This window comes from Protopterus annectens, chromosome 16.part0 (genome assembly GCF_019279795.1).
Source record: "Protopterus annectens isolate FY-2018-M chromosome 16.part0, PAN1.0, whole genome shotgun sequence".
Taxonomy (NCBI): Eukaryota; Metazoa; Chordata; order Ceratodontiformes; family Protopteridae; genus Protopterus; species Protopterus annectens.
This window is the reverse complement of record NC_056750.1, coordinates 882,392,415-882,416,953: the sequence shown is the minus strand read 5'-3', so window position 1 is coordinate 882,416,953 and position 24,539 is coordinate 882,392,415. Positions and strand designations below refer to the sequence as shown.

General features: G+C 46.6%; 1 protein-coding gene across 1 annotated transcript in view; it reads right to left on the bottom strand.

Moving 5' to 3' along the window:
* LOC122790680 (src substrate cortactin-like) overlaps positions 1–24,539 on the bottom strand; it is a 1,120,562-nt gene that overhangs the window by 21,329 nt on the left and 1,074,694 nt on the right. The window contains exon 13 of the mRNA XM_044058203.1: positions 18,298–18,369. Within this exon, the coding sequence (XP_043914138.1) occupies positions 18,298–18,369 (72 nt within the window). The remainder of the gene's footprint in view (positions 1–18,297; positions 18,370–24,539) is intronic.

The window sequence follows — 24,539 nt, the reverse complement described above, 5'->3', positions numbered from 1 at the left end:
CTGATTAAAGTAATAAGGTCTTCGGCCATTTTAAGCATCTGTTTCTTTGGCATGGATGACTGTTCTGGAGAATGCTGTACTTGTTTTCTTTCCTTTAATGGCGTTTTTGACTTTGCTGCTGTAGTGGGGCTTAATTGTAAGCTGTGAAGGTCTGAAAACACCATCAGAAGCCGATGCCTGCTCAGCAGCTCCGGACCCATCTGATGGTATAGTTTCCGTAGGCCCAATACCTTAAGTTTCCACAGGCCTAGGTGTTGCCACGTGGCTGTCGGTTAAGGCCTGTGGCTCTGAGGTAGTGGGTGTCAGGGGCTGCGAAAGTGCCTCACTGAGAACCGACGAACCGGTGACTGGCCTAGAAGAGGCTTTGTCGTCGGTTTTGGACCTCAGATGCCTGTCCTTTTCTTTGTCTTTGCGTTTTTTATAAATTCCAGTCGTCTGGTGTTCCGACGGCATTATGTAATTAAACCTTCGGCCAAAATAATGTAAAGCAAAATCAAACCGACGTTTAATAGTTCGCTTATTGAATCTAGCACAAAACTGACAACTAGTAACGTCGTGTTCAGGGCCTAGGCAAGGGATACAGTAAGAGTGAAAGTCCTTATGAGGTATTTGCTTCCCACAAGAAATACAATCAACTTTTACTGACATCGGTCTGGAGCAAGAAAAAGTTTCCCCAATGGGGTACTTAGCTTTATTGAAGACTTTGGTTCTGAAACTCAATTTTGAAAATCTCAGGAATCGGCCGACCAGCACTTGCGAACTCCTTTTGCTTCAGGCACTGCGCGGCAAGAAAGACTGGAGAAAATGGCATCGGTTGCAACTTTTATAGCCCTGGTGCACTGACGTCAGGGAAGGAGCGACAGCAACCGACGCCGGACCAAGACTTTGGAACTCAGGCCGACTGCGGGTTGCCTGCCAGCAGGATAACCCAAGTGTAATGACTGCAACAGTGAAACACGATGAACATCAAACAGGGTACTCAGAGCTGGAATGTGCTTGAGTACTCAGAGCTGGAATGTTCATAGGTTGGTACTAGGCTATCGGCCCTAGGGCCTATGCAAGCCTAGCCATAACAATTCCATAGATATTTCTTCACACAATATTTACTTCTCTGGACCAGTCTAGCAGGTCGACTGACATGATCCCCGGGGTGAATTTCCGATCTCCCATCCAATCATCAAGGTTCCTTTTAAAGACCGCCAATGAGGCGCTCTGCTTGACATGTATGGGCAGTCTATTCTAGAGTATGGGGAGTCTCTGGGTCAGGAACCTATCCCTCCAGCATGTTTTGTTCATTGTGATGACAAGGTTTAGATCCCTCGAGCGTGTGGTTCTGAGGGATTGGGATTTCTTTAAGTGGAGCATGTCCAACAGCTCAGGGTTTGACATGGCCTTGTATGTTAAGCAGAGATTGCCTCTGAGTAGACAATATGCCACAGGGTATAGCTGGAGTTTTTTTTACATGGTCAGCATATGGCATCTGCTTTAGGCCTGTGATTCTTTTAGTGAGGAATTTCTGCCGCCTTTCCAGCTGTTGCAGGTGTCCTGTGAGGTACATACCATACTCTATAATGGGTATAATGAGGGATGAGTACAGTGGGACAATGACCTCCTTTTTCCTGGATGAAAAGCCCTTCGTGACGAGGTGTGCCACATAGGCTTTTCTGACTGTTGTGGTGATGTGGTTATCGAAAGTGAGACCACTGTCCACCTTTGTCCCTAGGTCTCTCATCACACTTTCGATGTTTAGTGCCCTGCCACCTATGTGGTAATTAATGGGTACATGTTTTTTACCAAAGGGGATAATTAGAAGTTATGTACTCACCATAACGTTCCATCTGAGTAGGTGTATTCATTTGTCTGCAACCTGTGGGTTATGGATCCGATATCGGATCCGAACCGGCATGGTTTACCAGCTATGGATCCGAGCTCTCAGCTCCTCCCCTCACCCATAATGCCCTGCTCTCCCTACATGACCTCAGATCGAGTTTGCCAACAGCATGAACACCCTGAAAAGGGTAACACATCATATGCAGGAAACTAAAAAGGCCAGGGGGATAGGAGGGAGGGAATGGTTGCAGACAAATGAATACACCTACTCAGATGGAACGTTATGGTGAGTACATAACTTCTAAATCTGAAGTAGGAGATTCATTTGTCTGCAACCTGTGGGACAGAGTCCCCAGCTACCTGAATCTTGGGCGCCATCATGGAAGGATATTCGAGCACCTGAGCCAAAGGATGCTCTACCCCTAGATGTAAGATCCAACTTGTAGTGGGAAATAAAGGTATGAGATGAAGCCCACGTGGCTGCTGCACAAATATCATCTAGAGGAATCCTAGCCTTAAAGGCTGCCGAGGTAGAGACTGACCGGGTTGAATGGGCATGTACACCCTCCGGTGCGGGCCTTCCCGAAGCTTGATAAGCCAGTAAGATACATTGTGAAATCCAGTGAGATAATGAGACTTTAGAAATTGGCTTGCCCAAATTAAATTTAGCAAAGGAAATGAACAACTGGTCGGATTGCCTATGACCAGCCGTCCTGTTTAGATAAAATCTAAGTTGCCTGTGAACATCTAAGGAGTGAAGCTTGTATTCACCCTTGTTTTGATATTTAGGGAAGAAAACAGGGAGGTTAATGGATTGATTAATGTTTGCTTCAGAAGCTACCTTAGGAAGAAAGGACGGGTTGGTCCTGAGGTAAACACGGTCCGGATGAAAGACCAAGTAAGGAGGTTTAGCTGATAATGCTTGAAGCTCTGAGACTCTCTTGGCTGAAGTAATGGCTACTAAGAAGGCGGTCTTGAAAGATAAGAATTTCAGATCTACCGTAGCCGCCAGTTCGAAGGGGGGGGGGCGGTCAAGGCCTGGAGAACTAAGGAAAGGTCCCAAGGAGGAACCGCTTGCTTTATTGGGGGCCTGAGAAGAAAAGTACCTTTAAGGAAAATCTTACACAATTTGGCAGACATCAGTGGACTGGAGTCATGACCTATGTGATAATGAGAAATTGCTGCAAGTTGTACTTTGACCGTGGAACTGCTGGCACCATCATTGAAAAGAGTGGTTAAGAAGTCAAGCACCAAAGGGAGAGGAACTGTGAAGGGGTTTAGGCCTTGCCGCTCCGCCCACAAGGAGAACCGTTTCCACTTGCTGCGGTAGACTTTCCTAGTGGATGGCTTATGAGCTGCCACCAGGATGGCCTTAACAGGGGACGAAATACCTGGAGTCCTGATCAGGAGTGGAACTGGAGCAGCCAAGCGGTCAGCTTCAGGTTGTCCAGATTCGGAGGAGATAAGTGGGATGGATGAGATATCAGATCCGGAATGGGATCTAGAATCCAAGGAGGATTCACTGAGTGAGACCTTAGGAAGGGGAACCAGATCTGTCGAGGCCAAAATGGAGCAATGAGAATCATTCTGCACCCCAACCGAGAGGCTTTCTGAAGAACTTGGAGCATCAGAGGCAAGGGGGGGGGTAAGCATAAAGAAGACCGGGTGGCCAAGCATGCACCAGAGCGTTTCTTGGGGAACCTCCGGGAGGAGGTATCAGAGCGAAAAAACTGTCGCACTTGGTGTTTGAGGGAGACACAAAAAGATCGCAACAAGGAGTTCCCCACTGTGCGAAGATGCGTTCCGCTACCTGAGTATTGAGAGACCACTCGTAGGGGGTGAGAATGGTGCGACTGAGTTTGTCCGCCAGGATGTTGGACCGACCCGGAATATGCGTTGCTATGAGAAAGCGGTTGGTGGAGATTGCCCATTCCCACATTCTCATGGCTTCTTGACAAAGGGGGTAAGACCTGGTTCCTCCCTGTTTGTTGATATACCAGACAACAGACATGTTGTCCGATTGAATCGCAATTGTTCCCAAGGGAAGAAAGGCTTGAAGTGCTAGCAACGCTAAGAGCACTGCTCTCATCTCTAGAACATTGATATGCAGTGAGGTCTCTGAATCGTCCCACATGCCTTGGACCGTCCGCCTGCAAATGCCCCCACCCGAGGCGGGAGGCGTCCGTGGTCACAGTGGCGATAGGGGGAGAGGCACAAAAGGGGCGGCCTCCGTGGAGATCTGGAGAGTGTAGCCACCACAGGAGGGACCGCCTGCAAGCCTTGCTGATTGCAATGGGATGATGCATAGGAAGAGCAAGATACGACCACTGAACCAGGAGTGTCCATTGAAGGATACGCATATTGAACCTGGCGAGAGGAAGAAGCGCTATCGCTGCCGCCATGGACCCTAGGGCCCTCAGGACCAACTCCGCCGGAACTGATCTTGAGTGGAGAATGGCCCGCACCTGGAGCTGTAGGTTTTGAACTCTGTCCGCTGTGAGGAAGGCTCTCAATCTCCTTGTGTCTAACCTGGCACCTATAAAATCTATGAACTGCGTGGGTGCTAGGTTGGATTTTTTTGTGTTTATCGTGATGCCCAGGCGTGGAGCAAGATGGAGAAAGGAGTGAGAAGTAGATGCCTTGTTGGGGCGGTGAGAAGCCAGTCGTCCAGGTAAGGAAAGACCTGCACCCCCTGAAGCCTCAGGTGGGCCGCTACCACTGCTAATACTTTGGTGAACACCCTGGGGGCTGTGGTGAGACCAAAGGGAAGGACCCGGAATTGGTAGTGACTGGCTCCCAGCCGGAAGCGGAGAAACCTCCTGGAGCGCCTGTCCATTAGTATGTGGTAGTACGCATCCTTGACGTCTATGGAGCACATCCAGTGGCTTTCTCCCAGAAGGGGGAGAATAGACTGTAATGTAACCATTCGGAATTTCTCCTTGCGAACTGCCAGGTTCAAGAGAGAAAGGTCTAAAATTGGTCTTAGATCCCCGTCTTTTTTGGCACTAAAAAGAACCTGGAGTAGAACCCTAATCCGATCTGGTCTGGGGGGACGGGCTGGATGGCTCTTTTCTCTAGCAGATGGCCAATTTCTGCCAAAGCGGCCTCCCACTGACCGGGCGGAACGTCGGGGAGGGACTTCAATTTTGGCAAGTGAAGAAAAGGGATACGGTATCCTCTGGATATGATCTGGAGGACCCAGCGGTCTGATGTTATGGACTCCCACGCTGCTAGGTGCTCCGAACGCCCCGACTGCCTCCAGAGTGGAGCAGCCGGGCAACCCTTCAGGGCTGCTGCGCGGGCCGTTCAGAGAAGGGTTCTCTAGACCCGAAGTTCCTGGGAGCCCCTCTGCCCCTAGGGCGGCGTCCTCCCTGTCCTCCTCTGCCACGGAAGGACTGGTTGTCCGGAGCAGGCTGGGATTGCTGCGACTTCCGGAACCACATCTTCTTCCGACCCTTTTGGTTCCTAGAATAGGGCCTCTGGGGTACAGAGAAGCGGATTCCGACGGCAGACAGCGTCTTCCCGTCCTTCTCGCTCTGGGTCAAGGTGTCACGAACAGTTTTGCCAAAGAGGCAGAACCATCGAAAGGGGCGTTCGCAAATGACACCTTGAAGGGCTCCGAGAAATCGCAATGACGGAGCTAGGCCTGACGTCTAGTAACTAGGCCTGCCCCTGCGGCTCTAGCGGCACCTTCCGTAGCATGGGACAGTAGCCGCATAGAGGTATTAGTGACGGACCTAAGAGTGGCCATACGGGTGGAGTGCAGCACTTTGTCCTCCTCCGACATGGACTCTGGGGGGGATGCAGCGTATTCTTTTATAAGATCATGCAGCATCCTAATCACGTGCCAGGTAGTTCAGCGCCCTCACTGAGAAGGTCGCTGAACTAAACATCCGCTTCCCCAAGCGGTCCATCATCCGAGACTCCTTGCTCGGGGGATGGACTGAGGGACTCTCCTGAGCAAGTTCCCTCTTGGTGGCAGCCGCCGTCAACATGGCATCTACCGGAGGCCCCTTACTCCAATGGGCACGGTCAGCCGGGGGACTGAGAATACGGTCGGGCCTTTTTGGGATTGGCTCCACGGTGTCCGGTTCCTTCCACGCCCTGGTGGTAATGAGGTCCACCAGGGGTCGGCAGGAGGACACCCAAGAGGTAGACGGCCCGCTTCAAATGCCTCCAAGAACACGGACTCGTCCGAGGAAGACTTGGGGCAGACCACCCCAATGCGAGCATTTCCATGATGTCTCCAAATGAGACATCCTCAGGGGGTGATCTTGGGGAGCCTTCCCCTTCCTCCAAGTCCGTGTCTTCTGTGAGAGACTCGGGGGAGTCAATGTGCCTCCTTTTGCACGTATGTTTGCAGGGAACATCCTCCGGGGGGCTGTCAGAGGACTCCTCGCAAACAGTGACCTGTTCCAAGGGAACAGCTTGGGGCAAAGGAGCGGGCTGTCCCAAGGGCCGGATGGTGGAAGCCTGTCCCAGTGTAGATGGAGCGTGGGACGGAGCCGAAGCAAGTGCTGGGGGTCCGGAGACCCTCAACAGGGCCCTCTCCACTACATCAAAAGCAAGGGAGCCGACCTCGACCAATGGATCCGACAATCGGCTCCCCTTGATCCAAGGAGTGGATCGGAGCCGGCTGGCGCCGGATCCGGCGACAGTGCGCTCCGACACAGACTGCGCCGAAGGAGCACTGATCCCCCCGGATCCGAAGCTCGGATCCAGGCTCCAAGAGACCGGATCCGAAGCACTCGAGGGCAGGGTCGGGTCCGGTACCAAGTACTATCGGCCGACCCACCCCGCCCGGCTGCTCGGCTCCAACTGCTCCGAACCCGGGTAGCGGGTCGGAGAAGGAGCAATTGGTTTAAAGAAGGGGGTCGAGCTCCCCCCCAGAGGGGGGGGGGGAGGCAAAAGCACTCCCATCTGCATCTGGGCCTGGATGAACCTTCTCATCATCCGGTCCAGATCAGCATCAGATAAACTGTACGTGGATCTCGACGAGGCTACCGAGGTAGGCCTTGAGTGCCTCCTTGATAGCCTCGACGGAGATCGGGTCTCCTCCTCCTCAGGTCCCGGTGAAAAGCACACAGGTGACCGGAGCCGAGGAGGGGGAGAACCAGCAGACAAGGAGGCCGGAGGAGAAGCCCGCTTGGCAGGCGGGGCCGAAACAGAGGTCTCGGCCCACCGCTTATGGTGCTTCTCCCTCCGGTCCTTCTTTCTAGCTTCCCTCTCCTCCGAACCAGTACAGGGAGGTTGAGTCCCAGGAGGAGGAGGGGGAGCTGGAGAGGAGGTAACCGTAGAAACGGTAACCCCCGAAGGAGCGGAGGCCGGAGCCGAGTCCGGGGGCAAAAGTCCCGCCAAGACAAGCTTGGACCTCCGCTCCTTCAATGCCCTGGGGTTGAACCCTGCACAAATGGAACATCCAGAAGTGAGGTGTTCAACCCCAAGGCATCTAACGCACTGAGTGTGGCCATCAGCAGGGGAAAGCTTATGGCCACACTCGGAGCACTTAGAGAACACAGCTTTGGGTTGTTCAGACATCCCAAAGAACTAAAAGTTACTTAAACTAAAGGTAGAAAGTAAAAGCAACTAAACCACACAACAGGCCCCAAACACACACTACGCTACCAGCGAGGGGAGGGAAATTAAGTAAAAATAATTTTAAAACACTAAAAAAGTATAACTAAGTAAAGAGGAATCCTAGACTTTCACTCAACTTTCACACAAAAAATCGAATTTTAACTCTCTAAACACTTGAAAAAATACACTTAGCTGAAGAGCTCAGGAACACTAATCTGGTCACCAGCGTGGCAAACTAGATCTGGGGTCATGTAGGGAGAGCAGGGCATTATGGGTGAGGGGAGGAGCTGAGAGCTCGGATCCATAGCTGGTAAACCATGCCGGTTCGGATCCGATATCAGATCCATAACCCACAGGTTGCAGACAAATGAATCTCCTACTTCAGATCTATACATTTCTTGGCATTAAGCTTGTGCCCATGGCTCTGGCACCAGGCATCTGTTTCTGTAAGGCCCTTTTGTAGAATATCCACATCATTTGGGGATTCAATAATGGCTCCCAGTTTGCAGTCATCTGCAAACTTTGTTAGCCAGAGTCCCCTAGTGTTGGCCTGTACTTCAGAGAAGTAAATGCCAAACAAGAGTGGTCCCAGGACTGAACCCTAAGGTACTCCACTTGTCACCTGTCTGGAGCTGGATTTGGAGTCGGCTACTTTTACAGTCTGGGTTCTGTCAGTAAGCCAGTGGGCAACCCATCGAGTGACGTAGGGATTTATGCCCAGCTTAGTAAGTTTATCTATGATTCCGGAGTGGGGGATGGTGTCGAAGGCCTTGGCAAGGTCCAAATAGGTTGTGTGGACCACCTTACCCTTGTCCACAGCTCTGGAGACTGATTCCAAGAAGTCAATCAGATTCAGGAGACATGATCGGCCCTTCACAAACCCAAACTGGGTGGGGTCCAGTGTTTGAAGGTTGCCAATGTCTTTATAAGTTCCATGATAATGCATTCCATGCCCTTGCAGATCAGGCTTGTCAGACTGATGAGACGGGTAGTTCCCGGGATCCAAGGCGGATCCTCCCTTGTAAAGCGGGATAACTAACTGTGCGCCACTCACTAGGCACGAAACCTGAGGTGAGGCTATGATTAAACATGACACTTAGGTGAGGTGCCAGTTCATTTTGTAGTTCATGTAGTACACAGCCTGGAATGTCATCTGGTCCCATGGATGCTGTATTCTTAGCTTTGGAGAGTGCGGTTTCTACCTGTGTGGTCATGATCATCAGAATTTGGCAATCTTTGGTATTGAGATGGGCCCTTTAGGGGGTGAGAGGGGGGTGAAGTTGGCACTAAATCGATCTGCCAGGATATTGGCAATATCCTTGGGAATAGTATATTTAATGCCATTCTGTTGTAGCTCAGAGCAGATCTGAGCATTGCCATTTAGATTCTTGACATAACTATAGAATGCCTTGTGGTTGTCTTTGGAATCTTTGGCAATTTAATTTTCGTAACTAGCTTTTGAGGATTTTATGAGGGATCTCAGCTTCTTACTGAGGCTGGCGAGGGAGTTTTTTGCATCCTGGGATTTTCCTCTTTTCTGCAACAGTTTCTTCCTTCTGTGTATAGTTTGTTTATAGCAGGGGACCACCAGATTGGCTTCCTTTTTTTGGAGAAGAGCATCTTGGTTCTGTTTGGGATGGCATGATTCATACACGAGTGGATGTGCTCGTACAGTGCCTTAGTGTAGGATTCTGCAGTTGAACTTCCTGATCCCATCTGCGTGGGTGTTGTGAAGTTTGTCGATTCTGACTTAAGTAGCATGAAGTTGGCTTTGGAGAATTTTTTTAAGGTTTCCTTACTGGGGGGTGGGGGTGGGATGTGGATGTCAACGGTGATTTGCTTATGGTCAGACCTGACCAATGAGGGGGTGACCACCGGTGTGGAGCATCTATCTCCCATGTTGGTAATGACCAGGTCTAGGATATTGGAGCCCCTGGTGGGACAATGGATTAGTTGATGCAGGGCGTTGGAATTTATGAATTCCAAGAACAGTTGGGAAAAGGAGTTGGCACCCAAGCAGTTTTCCCAATTAATGGCAGGGTAGTTTAAATCACCCAGTATTAGGGTGTTTGGTTGTATCTTAATATTTTCCAGTATGTTTAGGAAGGTTTAGTGATAATCTTGGGGCATGGTGGGGGATCTGTAGCAAGCTACAATTTGGATTGCAGTCTTACCCAGTGTTAGTTGTACCTGGAGAATTTCAGATGCATTGTGTTGGGCAACTAGCCTGGAGGTGTGAATATCCTTGGTGAATATGGACACTCCTCCACCTTTAGTGTTTCGGTCTTGGTTTTGTGTCTGAAAAGTGTGGTAAGAATTGTAGCCTGGTATTGCAGGGGTGCTCTCTGGAGCTTTGAACTAGGTCTCAGTTACTGCACAGATATTGATGTTCTCCATTTTTAGGAGTGCCTCGAGAGAGTGCATTTTGAGGTTTAGACTTCTAGCATTGAGTAGCATTACCTTCAGATTTTGCATGCTTGTATCTGTTACGGTGGTGGTTTTATCCTTTGAACCTTGCCTAAAAAAGGCACTATAGGGGGTGGCAAGAGCTTTAGCCAGTAACCTGAATGCCAAGAGTGACAGGTGCAGGCCATCTCTGGCAAAGCATCGTGGTTTGTCGATCATGTCTTCCCAGGCAGACAAATACTGGATCCCCTTTGAATGACACCAGAAGCTTAGCCAATTGGTGAAGTCAATCATTTTGTCATTATACTGTGGTATCACTCTGGGCGAAGGCAGGATGCTATTCAGGGCTAGGGTCACACCTGCCTGGGTCACATGATCCAAGATTTCTTCCATGTCTCTTTTCATGTAGTCCAGGGAGGTACGTCTCAAGTCATTCACTCCAGCATGGACAATGAGAGTCGTATTTGTACTTGTTGTGGAGTGACTTGAGTGCATGCATTATGTGGCGGATCCTGGCACCCGACAGGCAGCTGACTGTAATTTTCTCCTTGTTCAGCCTGGTGAGTGGGACATCAGTGTGCCTGACTATAGAGTCACCTATGACTAAAGTGTTGGGTACACTGTCTTGCTTTAGGGGCTGTTGGGTGACACACTGGTGTTGTGAGCTATGTGCCACTTTGGTTGTGACTGGTGCTTGTTTGCGTTTCAGCTTCGGAGGTACTTGTTGCTTGGGCAGGTTAATGATAAGGACCTCCGCATATGTGGGTTTAGTGTTATGTGTGGGTGTTGATACTGTGGGTTTTGAAGGGCTCTGAGCTGCTTGAGGTGTAATGCAGGTGTTAACCTTCTCCTCTTGACTGTCTAGCACAATCTTGGCCAGAGAGAGCTTTGCTTTCAGTTTGGCTATGTAAGTGCATCTCTCGCAGGTTGTAGTGTTGGGTGGTAGGAGGAGAGGATCGTCTGTGTACATGAGGCAGTTGCCGCACTGCCCCAGTATGCCCAGATTCACCAGGAGGGCAGGAGAAATCACCACAAGCTGACCCTTGGACATGCCTGTTTATGTGCTTTTTTGTAAAGTTTAAGAGCTGTTTTCCCTTACCTTTGCAAGGTACTTTGCAATTATAGGCTGTTTAGTGCCTATGATTAATTTCTCCTTCTTGACAAGGAGAGCTGAGTGCTTGAATATATATATATATGTGCTTGGGCACTCAGAGCTGGAATGTGCTTGGGCACTCAAGAGCTGGAATGTGCTTGGGCACTCAAGAGCTGGAATGTGCTTGGGCACTCAAGAGCTGGAATGTGCTTGGGCACTCAGAGCTGGAATGTGCTTGGGCACTCAGAGCTGGAATGTGCTTGGGCACTCAGAGCTGGAATGTGCTTGGGCACTCAGAGCTGGAATGTGCTTGGGCACTCAGAGCTGGAAAGTGCTTGGGCACTCAGAGCTGGAATGTGCTTGGGTACTGCAAGAGACAGATGTATGCTGTTTTTAGTTCTGCACGGAGAATTCCTGTAACCAACAGACTACACTTGATCTTGGCCAAAAGGCTGAGAAGCTAATTCCTCTCACCTATCACATATATATATATATATATATATATATATACATACATACATACACACACACACACACACACACACACACACACATATATACATACATATATATATATATATATATATATATATATATATATATATATATATATATATATATATGTATGTATTAAATGTAAATGGGAAACAATGACGAACTCATGAATTTAAAACAGACGACTTCAGGCTATAGAAATAACAAATAATGATAATAAAAGTACAGTTTTGTACCTACCATAAATGTAGATGTCCGATAGGTATGCATCTGCAGTCATCACATATGGGTTGTCCTGCCTCAGGCAGCCCTTCGGTCGGCCGGATTCCAAAGTCTGGGTCTGGCCTCGGCTGATGTCGCACTTTCCCCGACGTCAGAGCGTCTGGGGTATAAAAGCATCAGCAGACGCCATCTTCCTCAGTTTTTCTTGCCCCAGATGCCAGGTGCCCTCTAGGAAGGCTAAATTTGGATAAATGCAATAAAATTCCAAACATTTGCAAAAAAAAATATATATATATACATGTATATACAAACAAATACACCATAATAGATTCCCCCAGCTAGCTAAAAGAGGGTTAAGCACCCTAGGAATACCACAGAGGGGTAGGAGGGAAGGTAAACCTGACTGCAGATGCATACCATCTATGGTAGGTACAAAAAGAGGCCTGAACTTCAAATGTATAAAGTCGTCTCGAGCTGATCTGCAGTCAATAACATGAAAATTGGTTGTCTGTCGTCCGAGGCTCAGCAGTCCCAAGTTCCAAAGTCCGGGTCTCATTCGGCTGATGTCGCCTCACCCACTCCACCCTCTCCTGTTGGTCGGCATATAAAAGCATCAGCCGATGCCATTTTTCCTCAGTGTTTTGCCCCAGAGCCCAGCCCTCTTGCAGGCTAAATTTTGGATAGCCAATGTTTCCAAAATAGGTAGAAAGTACACAAAAAATAAGCATATATGTACATATATACACACAAATACACCATAAAAGACTCCCCAACAGCTGGCTATTAGGAGGAAAACACCCTAAGGAGTACCACAGAAGGAGGAGGGTAATGCAGATGCTATCAGTTCGGACATCTACATTTATGGTAGGTACAAAACTGTACTATGTCCTTCAAGGATGCATCTGCAGTCATCACATATGGGTAGAATACTATAGCCAAACTGGTGGTGGAGGCACTAAGTAGATTATGGTGTGTTTAGGATACCCTGCAGGACTGCAGTGGAAAAACCTGCTCTGGATCTGGAGTATAAAGGCAAATTGTAATGCTTGGCAAATGTATGCAAGGAGCTCCATGTAGCAGCTTCTAAAATGTCTTTGGTAGCCACCCCTCTTAGGAAGGCTGTGGTGGTGGCTGTGGCTCTTGTAGAATGAGGTCTAATGTTAGCTGGCACAGTCTTTCCATGAAAGGAGTAACAAAAGTATGTATGCAATTTCCTATCCATTTCAAAATTGTCTGTTTGGAAATTGCTTTTCCTTGTACCTTCCAGCAGCATATGCTACAAACAACTGGTCAGTCTTTCTGCTATTTTAGTTCTGTCCAAGTAGTAAGCGTAGTTGTCTGTGTATGTCCAGGGTGTGCAGAATTCTTTCCCCCTTTATTTTGTGGCTGTGGGAAGAATGTAGGCAAGTGGATAGCTTGGTTTAAAGATACCCTGGATACCACCTTTGGCATAAATGTAGGATTAGTCCTCATGGAAACTCTGTCCTGATGAAAGATAAGGAATGGCTGTACCGCCATTAAGGCCTGTAGCTCAGATACTCTTCTTGCTGAAGTTATGGCCAGATGGAAAGCAGTTTTCCAAGACAAGTGTGCACATCTGCTGTTGCTGCTGGTTCAAAGGTGATAGTGTCAACTTTTCTAGCACAAAGTTCAGGTCCCAAGTAGGTAGAGGTGGTTTCCTTGGAGGATTAATGTTTTTGATTCCTCTGAGAAACTGCCTTAGTAGAGGGTGAGAGAAGACAGGAGGATTTTAAAGCTGTATTCTGCTGAAATAGCTGATGCATGTATCTTGATGGAAGAGTAAGACAGGCCACTGAATGAAGAAGTTCTGCCAAATATTCCAGTATATATGCATATTCATGTTTGACACATCTTTTCCTCTTTCCTGTTCCAGGTGTGAAATCTTTTCCATTTTGCTGTATATGCCTTCCTTGTTGAAGGTCTGCTTCCAAGAATAATATCTTTCACTCTCTGGGAAAGGTTATCCTGAGGATTAGCTCATGGTATTGATGTTCCAGGCAGTTAGCTGCAAGGTTTTCAGGTTGGAGTGTAGAGTCCTGAAATTGTGCTGAGTTAACATCAAAGGCATCAGGGGATTGGCCACATACTGTTCGAGACATGCTCTTCAACAGTGGGTACCAGTGTTGTCTTGGCCAGTTTGGTGCTATCTGGATTATCCTTGGGCTGCTCTTCCTGATCTTCAGTAGGACCTTGGTATCAAAGGAAGAGGTGGGAATGCATATGCTGTTAGAGCTTTCCAGTTGAAGGAGAGTGAGTCCACTTTCCATGCTTGTGGGTGGAATGTCCTTGTGCAGAATTTCTTGAGTTGGTGATTGAGAGGTGATCGAACAGATCTATTTGTGGCATTCCCCATTTCTTTGAGATGGTCTTGAAGATGTCTGGGTGCAGCTTCCATTCGTGGGCATCCATGGTGGTTCTGCTTAATATGTCTGCTAGAGTATTGTCTTTCCCTGGTACAAATATTGCCTGTAGCTGAATGTTGTTTCAGTGCTAGTTCCCACAGATTCATTGTCAGTCTGCATAGGGGTATGAATGAGTGCCTCCCTGTTTGTTGATGTACCACATGACTGTGGTGTTGTCTGTCCTTATCATCAACTGGCCCTCTTTGAAGGGAATGGTTTGAACTTTTGGATTGCCAGTTTTACTGCCAGCATTTCTTTTAGATTGATGTGCAGGTGAAGTTGATCCTGTGACCACAATCCTTGCATCTGTCCAGCATGTGGGCCCCCAACCTTGGTCTGAAGCGTCTGTTGTGATGGTCTGGCTTGGTTGACATCTGCTGAAGGGCAGGCCGCTGTTTGACTGGCATGCCTGAGCCCACCATAGGAACTCCTGTTTAAGCATGGAATTAGTGGGATTTCTGCTTCTAGTCTGTGTCTATGATGGGTCCATAAATTCTTTACGTACCATTGTAGTTTCCTCATATGTAGTCTTGCAAATGGGACCAAGATTATGCATGATGCCATGAAGCCCAAGGCCTGCAAAACTTTTCTTGCTGTTAACTTGTTCAGTTTTGTTAGTGCCAAGAAGTAAAGAGGAAGTTCTTTTTTTTTTCTGTGTCAGGAAAGCCATCTGTTGTTGTGTCCAATTCCGCACCCAGAAAAGTTATTCTTTGGGATGGAACCAGCCTTGACTTTTGTGGATGTTGACTGTATATCCTAGGCCTGTAACAAGTAAATGACCCTTAGTAAAGTCTGTTGTCAAAGCTTGCTATCCACTTGTCCCCTTGTAGCAGGCAGTCGTCCAAGTATGGGTAGATTTGAATTCCCTGAAGTCTGCAAAATGCAATTACTGGTGCCAGGCACTTTATAAAGACCCTGGGCGCAGTAGATAAGCCAAAGGGCAGTGCAGAGAATTGGTAATGCATTAAGCCAGCACGAATCTGAGGTATATTCTGCACGATTGCCTTATTGGGACATGCAGGTATGCCTCTTTTAGGTCTAATGTCACCAGCCAAGCATTCTTGCCCAGCATGAGCAGAAGCTGCTGCAAGGTCAGCATTTTGAATTTTGGAATGTCCAGGTATGTGTTCAAAATTGATAAATCCAGTATTGGCCGCCAGGCCTTGTCCTTTCTGGGTACCAAGAACAGTCGAGTAAAAACCTTGTCCTGTTTCCTGTTCTGGTACTGGCTGAATAGCCCCCATATTCATGGGGGACGTAACCTTTTTCTGTGCCTCTGCCCATTGATTTTATGGCAGATCTGGCCAACCATTTGCCATTGGCAGAGTATGGAAATGGAATCTGTATCCCTGTGATACTATGTTTAGCACCCACTTGTCCTGGGTTATTAACTGCCAGTTTTGAGCAAAAAGTGCTAATTTCCCCCCCAAGGGTGCTGCCAAAAGATAAGTGCTTGGTGTAGGCAGAGGGAAGTCATTGGGACTGTTTTCTGTAGGTTTGCGCTTTATGTTCTCCAGATTTGGAGGTAGTTTCGCCCCATTGCTTTGACCTGAATGAATCTTGTGCCTGGTATCTGGAACCCTTAGTATGTCTGGATTTGCCCCTTTGAGCTCTGTCTGACACAGGAAAGGACCAATTTTTTGTAGGCCAGTGCCTACTGAATCTTGGAGGCTGCACTTGTAAGAAGTCTTTTACAGTTTGCATAGTCTTAGCTTGGTCTTCCATTTTCTTTAAAACCTCTTCTGCCTCAATACCAGAGTATCACGCTTCTAGTAATTTAGCTTTAACATGATCAGGCAAATTTTGTTCCTTTAGCCAGGCATGCCTCCTAATCACAGATCCAGTAACTGTGGCCCTGCAGGAGGCCTTCTATGGAATCAAAACCACATTGCAAAGTATGCTTTCCAACCTGTTCAGCTGCATGCAATAATTCCTGCAATTCTTCATTTTCTGCACATTCAGAAATCAACATCATGTTCTGTTTCAGCAATCCCATAACATGTTGTTGATACTTGAGCATATGAAACTGTCAGTTTAAGGCCCTAATTGCCAAGATTGCAGATGTATAAACCTTTTTTCCCCATCTATTCAGTGTCCTTGAATCTCTGTCAGAGGGGGTAGGATTTTTTGCTGTTGAGGCCTTAACTCCCTTTGGACCCTGTGAAATAGTTTCTAAATAAAAATTTGTGAGAGTCAGGGGCCCTGTAATATTCTGTCAGGCTTACTGGGAGCTGGAGGTAAGGAGTCAAGGGTCAAGCTTGACTCTGAAAACACATCATCCACGATGTCTAAAACAGGGGGTATGGCTAAAGGCCTGTGCTGAGGAAGAAGGAGGAAATCCCTGACCCTCTTTTTTGATTCTGAGAAATCTTGACTCTCCCAGTGAAAATGCTCCCTCAAAGTATGCAAGGTTTCTCCAAATGAATAATCCTTAGGAGGTGATGCAGATGGTATAGACTCCTTTGCAACAGAATCCTCACAGAATCCTCATAGGATCAGAAGAGGAATCAGAAGAAATAGAAACCTGATCTGAAGATTCATAATCGGTGTCTTGCCTAGGCCTCTTATCTGGAGGGGGATGGGAACCCCTGATCAAGGTAATAAGGTCTTCAGCCATTTTGATCATCTGTTTTTAGGCATAGAGGCCTGTGCACGTGGCTCATGCGTCAGTTTTTTAGTTTTAGAAGTTGCTTTTGTCTTTGGTTTTGCAGCCGGTTTGATATAAAAATGTTGAGGCCTGAATACACCCTCAGAAGCCGGTGCCTGCTCAGCGGCTCTGGACCCACCCGAGGGAGATACATCCATGGGTCCAATGAGTATCTCGTGGCATGCAGGACTCCACATGGGTGCCGGTAGGGGCCTGCAACTTGCAAGTAGAGGGTATCAGGGGCCGCGAAAGTGCCTCACTGAGTACCGGCGAACCGGCTTAGGAGAAGCTTCGTCGGTTTTGAACCTCGACTGTCTCTCTCTGTCCTTTCCTTTGCGTTTTTTATGTACTTCGGTAGTCGGATTGCTATCCAACGACATTTCTGGGTATCTGTTTCCAAAATACTGCGAGGCAAAAATATACAGACGCTTAATAATGCGTTGGTTAAATCTAGCACAAAACCGACGGCCAGACACGTTGTGATCAGGGCCTAGGCAAGGAATACAGTATAAATGGAAATCCTTATGAGGTACTTGCTTCCCACAACTAATACAATTATTAACTTTTTCTGACATCGGTATGGAGCAAGAAAAAAAGTTTCCACAATGGGGTACTTAGCTTTAGTGAAAACTCCGGTTCTGAAACTCAAACTCGAATATTTCAGGAGTCAGCCAACTGGCACTTGCGAAATGCTTCTGCTTCGGGCACCGCGCGGCAAGAAAGACTAAAGAAAATGGCGTTGGCTGCTTGTTTTATACCCCTGACGACCTGATGTCATGGAAGAGACGACCGCAACCGACCCAAGGACCAAAGACTTTGGAATTCAGGCCGACTGAGGGCAACCTGCCAACAGATTACCCAAATGTAATGACTGCAACAGTGAAACAAGAAGAACATCACATAGGTGAGAATGTAATGCGCAGTCAAAAAATTCCCTACAGAGTATTTTGTTAGAAACAGTCGGGGAGCAAATTGTTCTAACTAAGGAAATGATTCTTAGGAACAATACATGAATAATGTTCAGGAGGAGGAGTAAAGTTTATGGGATAGAAGAAACTAAGCAATTTATGGAATGGATTGAACGAAAATATGTACAATGCATGAAAATTTGGATTGTTTTCTATTAATGTATTTGTATTAGTCCTATTTTAAAATGTGATGATTCACTACAGTTGTTAAAAGCAGTACTGTCAAATGAAAATAAACAGTTACTGATATGCTGTGGAAATTTGGGCTGCTTTTCAGAAAACTGCTCTTCACAAGCACCTCAGTTTGCCAGCTACTCATGACAGCAAAAGCATAGTTTGGAATTTGGTGCGACTGTGAAATACACATCGAATGAAGATGAGAACCCAGAAAGGTACAAAGCAAAACAAGTATGAGAAGTTGACAAATACGGCAGTGCGCCCCAAATACCCCTAAAAGCACTTCCGTGTATAGTTGCAATCACACACACCTAGAACAAATAACCAAGAGTTGTTACTTTTAATGTCCATCTTACTGACCTGAGATTTGTCAGATACACTAAACATTTCAAACAGTTTAAAAACATTTTTACATGATGCATTACATTGTTGAACAAGTCTGAAATGAACAGATCTTACCAGCTTGATAGTCATACAAGGCCATTGCAGTAATTCCAAGGTCATCTGTGTATTCTGCATATGTACTGTCAACTAAGGGAAATTGAAGAAGAAATGTCACTTACTCTTCAAAAGTAATAGTCTAAATTTACCTCAAATCCAAATATTCAAACTCTTCTAAGCCTACAAACAGTTGCTATTCATTAAGAAAATCCCTCTGGCAAATGGAGATTTAGCAACACATTTCACAAAAGCACTTTGACTTTGGCAGCCTAACAAAGTACAGACCTACACAAAAAAAAAACTACCCCTTAAGAGAGACTGTCAGTTTTCTTTCACCTCTTTTCCAAAAGTAAAGAATTTTGAACAGAAAAAGGCTAACAAAAAAATGGTAAGAACCATCAGCAATCTTCAGGGGGGGTGGAAGATGGGGCACTACACCAGTTTTGCTAAGCCATTCTGCAAAACAGATTTAAATCTTACATGTCGACATAGAAGTAAAGTCTTCAAGACTATCTCAAACTGTCGGCCTTTAAAGTTTACTGTAAAAAGTCCTAGCAGCTATGCAAAGAAATTGATGTGAACTTGTAGCAGCATACCCTGTGATGTAGGTAGCCCTGCACACTCAACTCTGCCCCGGAGTGGACATCCAGGCAGCACTGGCTGGTAATGCTTGGTCACAGAATGAGACAGTTAATATGCTTTCCAGCCTCATCTTTAACCGACAAGAGTACCCTCCAGAGTAGTTAGATGACTACATTCAATGCTTCATCAATCAACATATTTAACAGGTTCACAATTATACACTAGGATAACAATCACCATGGCTTTATAAGCCTAGCCATGTAACCCGACACAAACATCTCCCTATTCATTAAAATGGCGTATGTTTGGAGGTTTCTAGAAGTAATGGGGGGGTATATGTTTGTTTAGGCATAGTTGATGTCTCCCCTCTGTCTATAAGAGACATGGTGGTCACACCTAGGGTAAATTTCTACTTTCCTATCCACTGGTCAAGGTTATGCTTAAATAGGGTTATGGGTGGAAACTGCTTCACATGGATTGATAGCCTGCTCTACAGCATAGGGACCCTCAAAACAAACATCTGAAAGGCATGCATTATCTTTGTTAGAAGCAAACTTAAATCCTTGGATTTAGTGGTTATGATGCTGTTCATTCTGCAGATGTGCAAAAGGTCCAGAGCTGGATCTGAGGATGCCTTGCATGCCAAGCATTGCTCGTCTCTTGGTAACCTGTAAGAGACACAGTATGTAGGATAGGGCTTTTAAGATTATCCACAGAGGACATCTTCATACCGTACATTCCCCTGGTAAGGAACCATTGTGGGTGTTCCATCTGTTGCACATACCTGGTCAGGTACATGCCAAAGGGGGCATTACACTTAATGATGGGTCTGATAAGGGACGAATAAAGTGGCATTATGACTTTCTAGGACCTGGATACCATGTCCCTTCTCATAAGCTGGGTGACAATATAATTTTCTTACTATCGTGGCCACATGTTGATCAAAGGCAAGATTACTGTCTACATATGTTCCCAAATCCCAGACTACCAGGTCAACTATTAGGGGGTGTCTTGTCGCTGGGGTAACTAGTCTGTGTGGCAGTTTTCCCAAAAGGCACTATAATGAATTTCTTGGCATTAAATTTTAATTTGTGACTTTGGCACCAGTCACTTGTTTGTGCTGGACCCTCTTGAAAGATGTTTGTGTCACAGGTAAAAATCTATTATAGCTTCACATTTGCAGTCATATGTGAACTCTGTCAGCCAAAGGTCCTTCACAACAGCCTTTACCTCTGAAGTGGATGTCAAACAGGAGAGGTTCCTGCATGGAGCCCTAGGGTACCTGCTAGTGACTGGTCTCTTAGTGGAGGTGGTCTCCCTAATCCTGACTTTCTGTGTCCTGCCTGTGAGCCCACTGGTAAACCAATGAGTTTATTTTTAGTTCTGTGAATTTATCAACTATACCTGAGTGGGGTACTGTGCTAAAATACCTTAACCAGGTCCAGGCAGACAGTTTGCACACTTTTCCCCTTATCCACTTTCTTGGTAACCTTCTCTAAGTTATCCAACAGATTTACTTTGACAGGACTTTCACTCACTTGCCAAAGCCAAAATGGGTTGAGTCCAGTGTCTGAATGTTGCGTATGCCTCTGTTGATCATTTCCATGATAATTTATTCCAAGGCTTTGCATAACAGAATCAGCGTAATGTGTCTGTAGTTTCCAGGGTCAGTTGATGGTCCACCACTGTGAAGTGGGATACTCATTGCAGTCCCTCATTCTTGTGACTCAAGTGATCCTGGTAGGTAATTTTTAAGACATTAGACATCCTGGGGTGCTGTCAGGGTCCACTGAGATTGTGTTTTAGGCCTTAGCAAGCGCCACCAGCACCTGCTCCTTGTTAATATCTGAGGGGTATGCTATTATGTATTTCATGGGGGAGGCATGGGGGATGAGGTGAAGCTTGAGCTGAATTTGTCAGCCAGAAGATTTGCTATGTAGCTCTGCTCAGTGAAGGTGATACCACTGACTACCAGTTCACTGGTGTGTGCTGCATTTGAGGTTTCAGGCATAGCTGCACAAGGCTCTCTGGCTGTCTTTAGCCTGTAAGACTACCTTGACCTCATAATTGGCCTTTCTGGACTTTGTCTTCTTACATTCCTGTTTAAAGAGCTCTTATCATTGTGCATGTTGCTTTTCTGACATAACTGTTATTGTTTTTCTTTTGTTATACATTTTGTTAAGGTTAGGATTCCATCAGTTTTTTTTTTTTTTTTTGATTGTTTTGGGCGGGTTCATATTAGAAGAACGAAAACCCTAAACAGCAAAAGCTCACATGAGCGAAAATGCCAGGAATTGAAAGTGGGATTTGCGGGGTTGTGTTACAGTGAGGAGTGGGATATTTGCCCTTTCTTCACTGTAGTGCGAACTCGGAGCTAGAATATATAGTTAAGCAAGGGGTGTGGGGGGCGCAGCCCCCCACAACAGCAACTTCGATCACCGGCATTTTCACTCGTGAGCGTTTGTGGTTTAGGGTTTTCATTCTTCTAATATGAACCCGTTTTGGGCTTACTTCTAGTATGTAGAGCACCCTCTAAAGAGCCATTTACATGGTTGTACAGCATAGCATCTCTGTGAAAAATTCTGCACAGGTTGTTGTGAACTCAGGGTAGGATGGGCAATGAATTTTGAAAAAATATTGCTCAGCAGGATGTGGTTTGCTTTGGAATAGTTCCTAATGGTTACAGGGTTTGCTGGGGTAAACAAGTTGATTTTTGTTTTGAAGGAGAGAGGTTTGTGGTACAACCACACCAGAGAGGACTTGACACTGGGGGCTGCAGTGGTCTCATATTGGTGAGTACCAGGTCCAGTATGGTTGAACATCTGGTGGGAGTACGCACTATCTAGCCAAGGAAATTTGTGTTAAGAGTCCAGGATTCTTGGTGCCTGCAAGTTTGTGTGCGTGCAAGTTTCCTGATCTACAGAAGAGTAAAGTCTCGCATGAACAGAGTAATTTAGTTTAATGGTGAGTGTTCCCAGTAGATCTTGGTGTGAGCTATGGGATTCTATTGACATAGACGGTGACCTACAGCTTGCTAGGATATGGTATGAAACTTGGTCTATGGTGATTTGCATGTGGATAAATTCCAGGGCATCATCCTGTTTAGCCAAAAGTAAAGTTCGACTTGTTGCTAATGTAGACTGAGACTCCCCCACCTTGTGTGCCTGTCTGGCACTTAAGCCTCGCACTGCTGGAGTATTCTCTGCAGATTTAAACCAAGTCTAGCTAACAGCACAGCCTCGCACTGCTGGAGTATTCTCTGCAGATTTAAACCAAGTCTAGCTAACAGCACAGCCTCGCACTGCTGGAGTATTCTCTGCAGATTTAAACCAAGTCTAGCTAACAGCACAGCCTCGCACTGCTGGAGTATTCTCTGCAGATTTAAACCAAGTCTAGGTAACAGCACAGCCTTGCACTGCTGGAGTATTCTCTGCAGATTTAAACCAAGTCTAGGTAACAGCACAGCCTTGCACTGCTGGAGTATTCTCTGCAGATTTAAACCAAGTCTAGGTAACAGCACAGCCTTGCACTGCTGGAGTATTCTCTGCAGATTTAAACCAAGTCTAGCTAACAGCACAGCCTCGCACTGCTGGAGTATTCTCTGCAGATTTAAACCAGGTCTAGCTAACAGCACAGCCTCGCACTGCTGGAGTATTCTCTGCAGATTTAAACCAGGTCTAGCTAACAGCACAGCCTCGCACTGCTGGAGTATTCTCTGCAGATTTAAACCAAGTCTAGCTAACAGCACAGCCTCGCACTGCTGGAGTATTCTCTGCAGATTTAAACCAAGTCTAGGTAACAGCACAGCCTCGCACTGCTGGAGTATTCTCTGCAGATTTAAACCAAGTCTAGCTAACAGCACAGCCTCGCACTGCTGGAGTATTCTCTGCAGATTTAAACCAAGTCTAGGTAACAGCACAGCCTTGCACTGCTGGAGTATTCTCTGCAGATTTAAACCAAGTCTAGCTAACAGCACAGATGTCTATATTCTCCAGAGTGAGGAGATCCTGTAGGGTGTGCAGTTTCTTGTTTAGTATCCTAGCATTGAGCAGCAACACCTTTAGGTTTCTTTGGCCTTTATGTCAGTAGGTTTATCAATTTGACATTGCCTAAAAAAGCACTAAGGGGTGGATAAAATTTTAGCCAATATTCAGAAGCTGGGGGGGGGGCACTGGTGCAGACCATTCTTTGCAAAGCAACATGGCTTGTTTACCATGTCCTCGCATACAGACAATATCGAATCCTCCCAGAAAGACCCAGTTAAGTCCTGTGACATCACTCTTGGTGAAGTTAGAATGCTGCTCAATGCAAGGCACATACCTGCCTGAGACACATACTCAGAGAGATCAATAATGTTTCTCTTCATATAGTCTCAGATCATCAAAACCCACAAGTACTATGACAGAATCAGGGAACTCGATTTAAGACGTACAGATTCCACACTCACTAGACTGAAAAAGGAGAAGATAACTCATCACTGGTACCTGCGCAGAAGCCCCAAGGCACACCTCTGCTCTGAAGATCTTGGAGTAGAGCACACTCATTGTACAGACAAACTCAATGTGGCTCCAGAAACTCTCCAGCTCAGAGGAATAATCTGATCCAAGAAGAGAGACATCTTTGGGTCCGAGCTGAAAGCCGTCGGGCATACTGGAACAGACAGCTATGAAGTTTGCCCTGAATTCTGGAGTGATCCGGGTAGTAGATGGCTTGGACAGACCTAGAACCATATGGGTCGAGGCAAAGGGGACTTAGTGATGCCCTGCACCCAACAAGATCTTCTGTACCATTCATTGCACATCTTCTTCAGTAAGGCTCCTGTTTGAACAGGAAGAGGACGCTGACCGGAATTTAGGTCTACTTAAGACTGGGGATGGTACCCTCGAAGGTACAGGATCGATGATCAGAGAGTATTGAGTCGCATGGAGTGTCATAATTGGCTTAAAATGACTTGTTGCTGGATCTGTCATCAATGGATCCGATTTAGTCTCGAAGCCGAAAAAGCCAGATCCAACATTGAAATGCTTGGCGCCGAAGGCTCCGCACAGATTCAGAAGGTTTTGAAGTCTTAGTTCTCGCCTCTGAAGGGTCTGTTGGAGCAGAGGAAGGCCTCTTTCCTGTCATCACTTTTTGAGGAAAAGGGAAGAAGCAGGGCTCAAATGAGCAGATCGTTATTTGGAGGATGTCACCGATCTGGGACGACTACCAGATACGGCACCAATCTGGGACGACTACCAGATACAGCACCGATCTGGGACGACTACCAGATACGGCATCTTTGAAAGCAGATGGTAGCGTGCCCCTCAAAATGAGCTTATTCTTCCTTTCAACCAAAGCCATGTGGTCGAAGGAATGGCAGAGAGCACAACCTTCCTGTAGATGGAGAACCTAGACAGTAACACACAGGGAATGGAACAACCAAAGCCATGTGGTCGAAGGAATGGCAGACAGCACAACCTTCCTGTAGATGGAGAACCTAGACAGTAACACACAGGGAGTGAAACAACCAAAGCCATGTGGTCGAAGGAATGGCAGAGAGCACAACCTTCCTGTAGATGGAGAACCTAGACAGTAACACACAGGGAATGGAACAACCAAAGCCATGTGGTTGAAGGAATGGCAGAGAGCACAACCTTCCTGTAGATGGAGAACCTAGACAGCAACACACAGGGAATCAA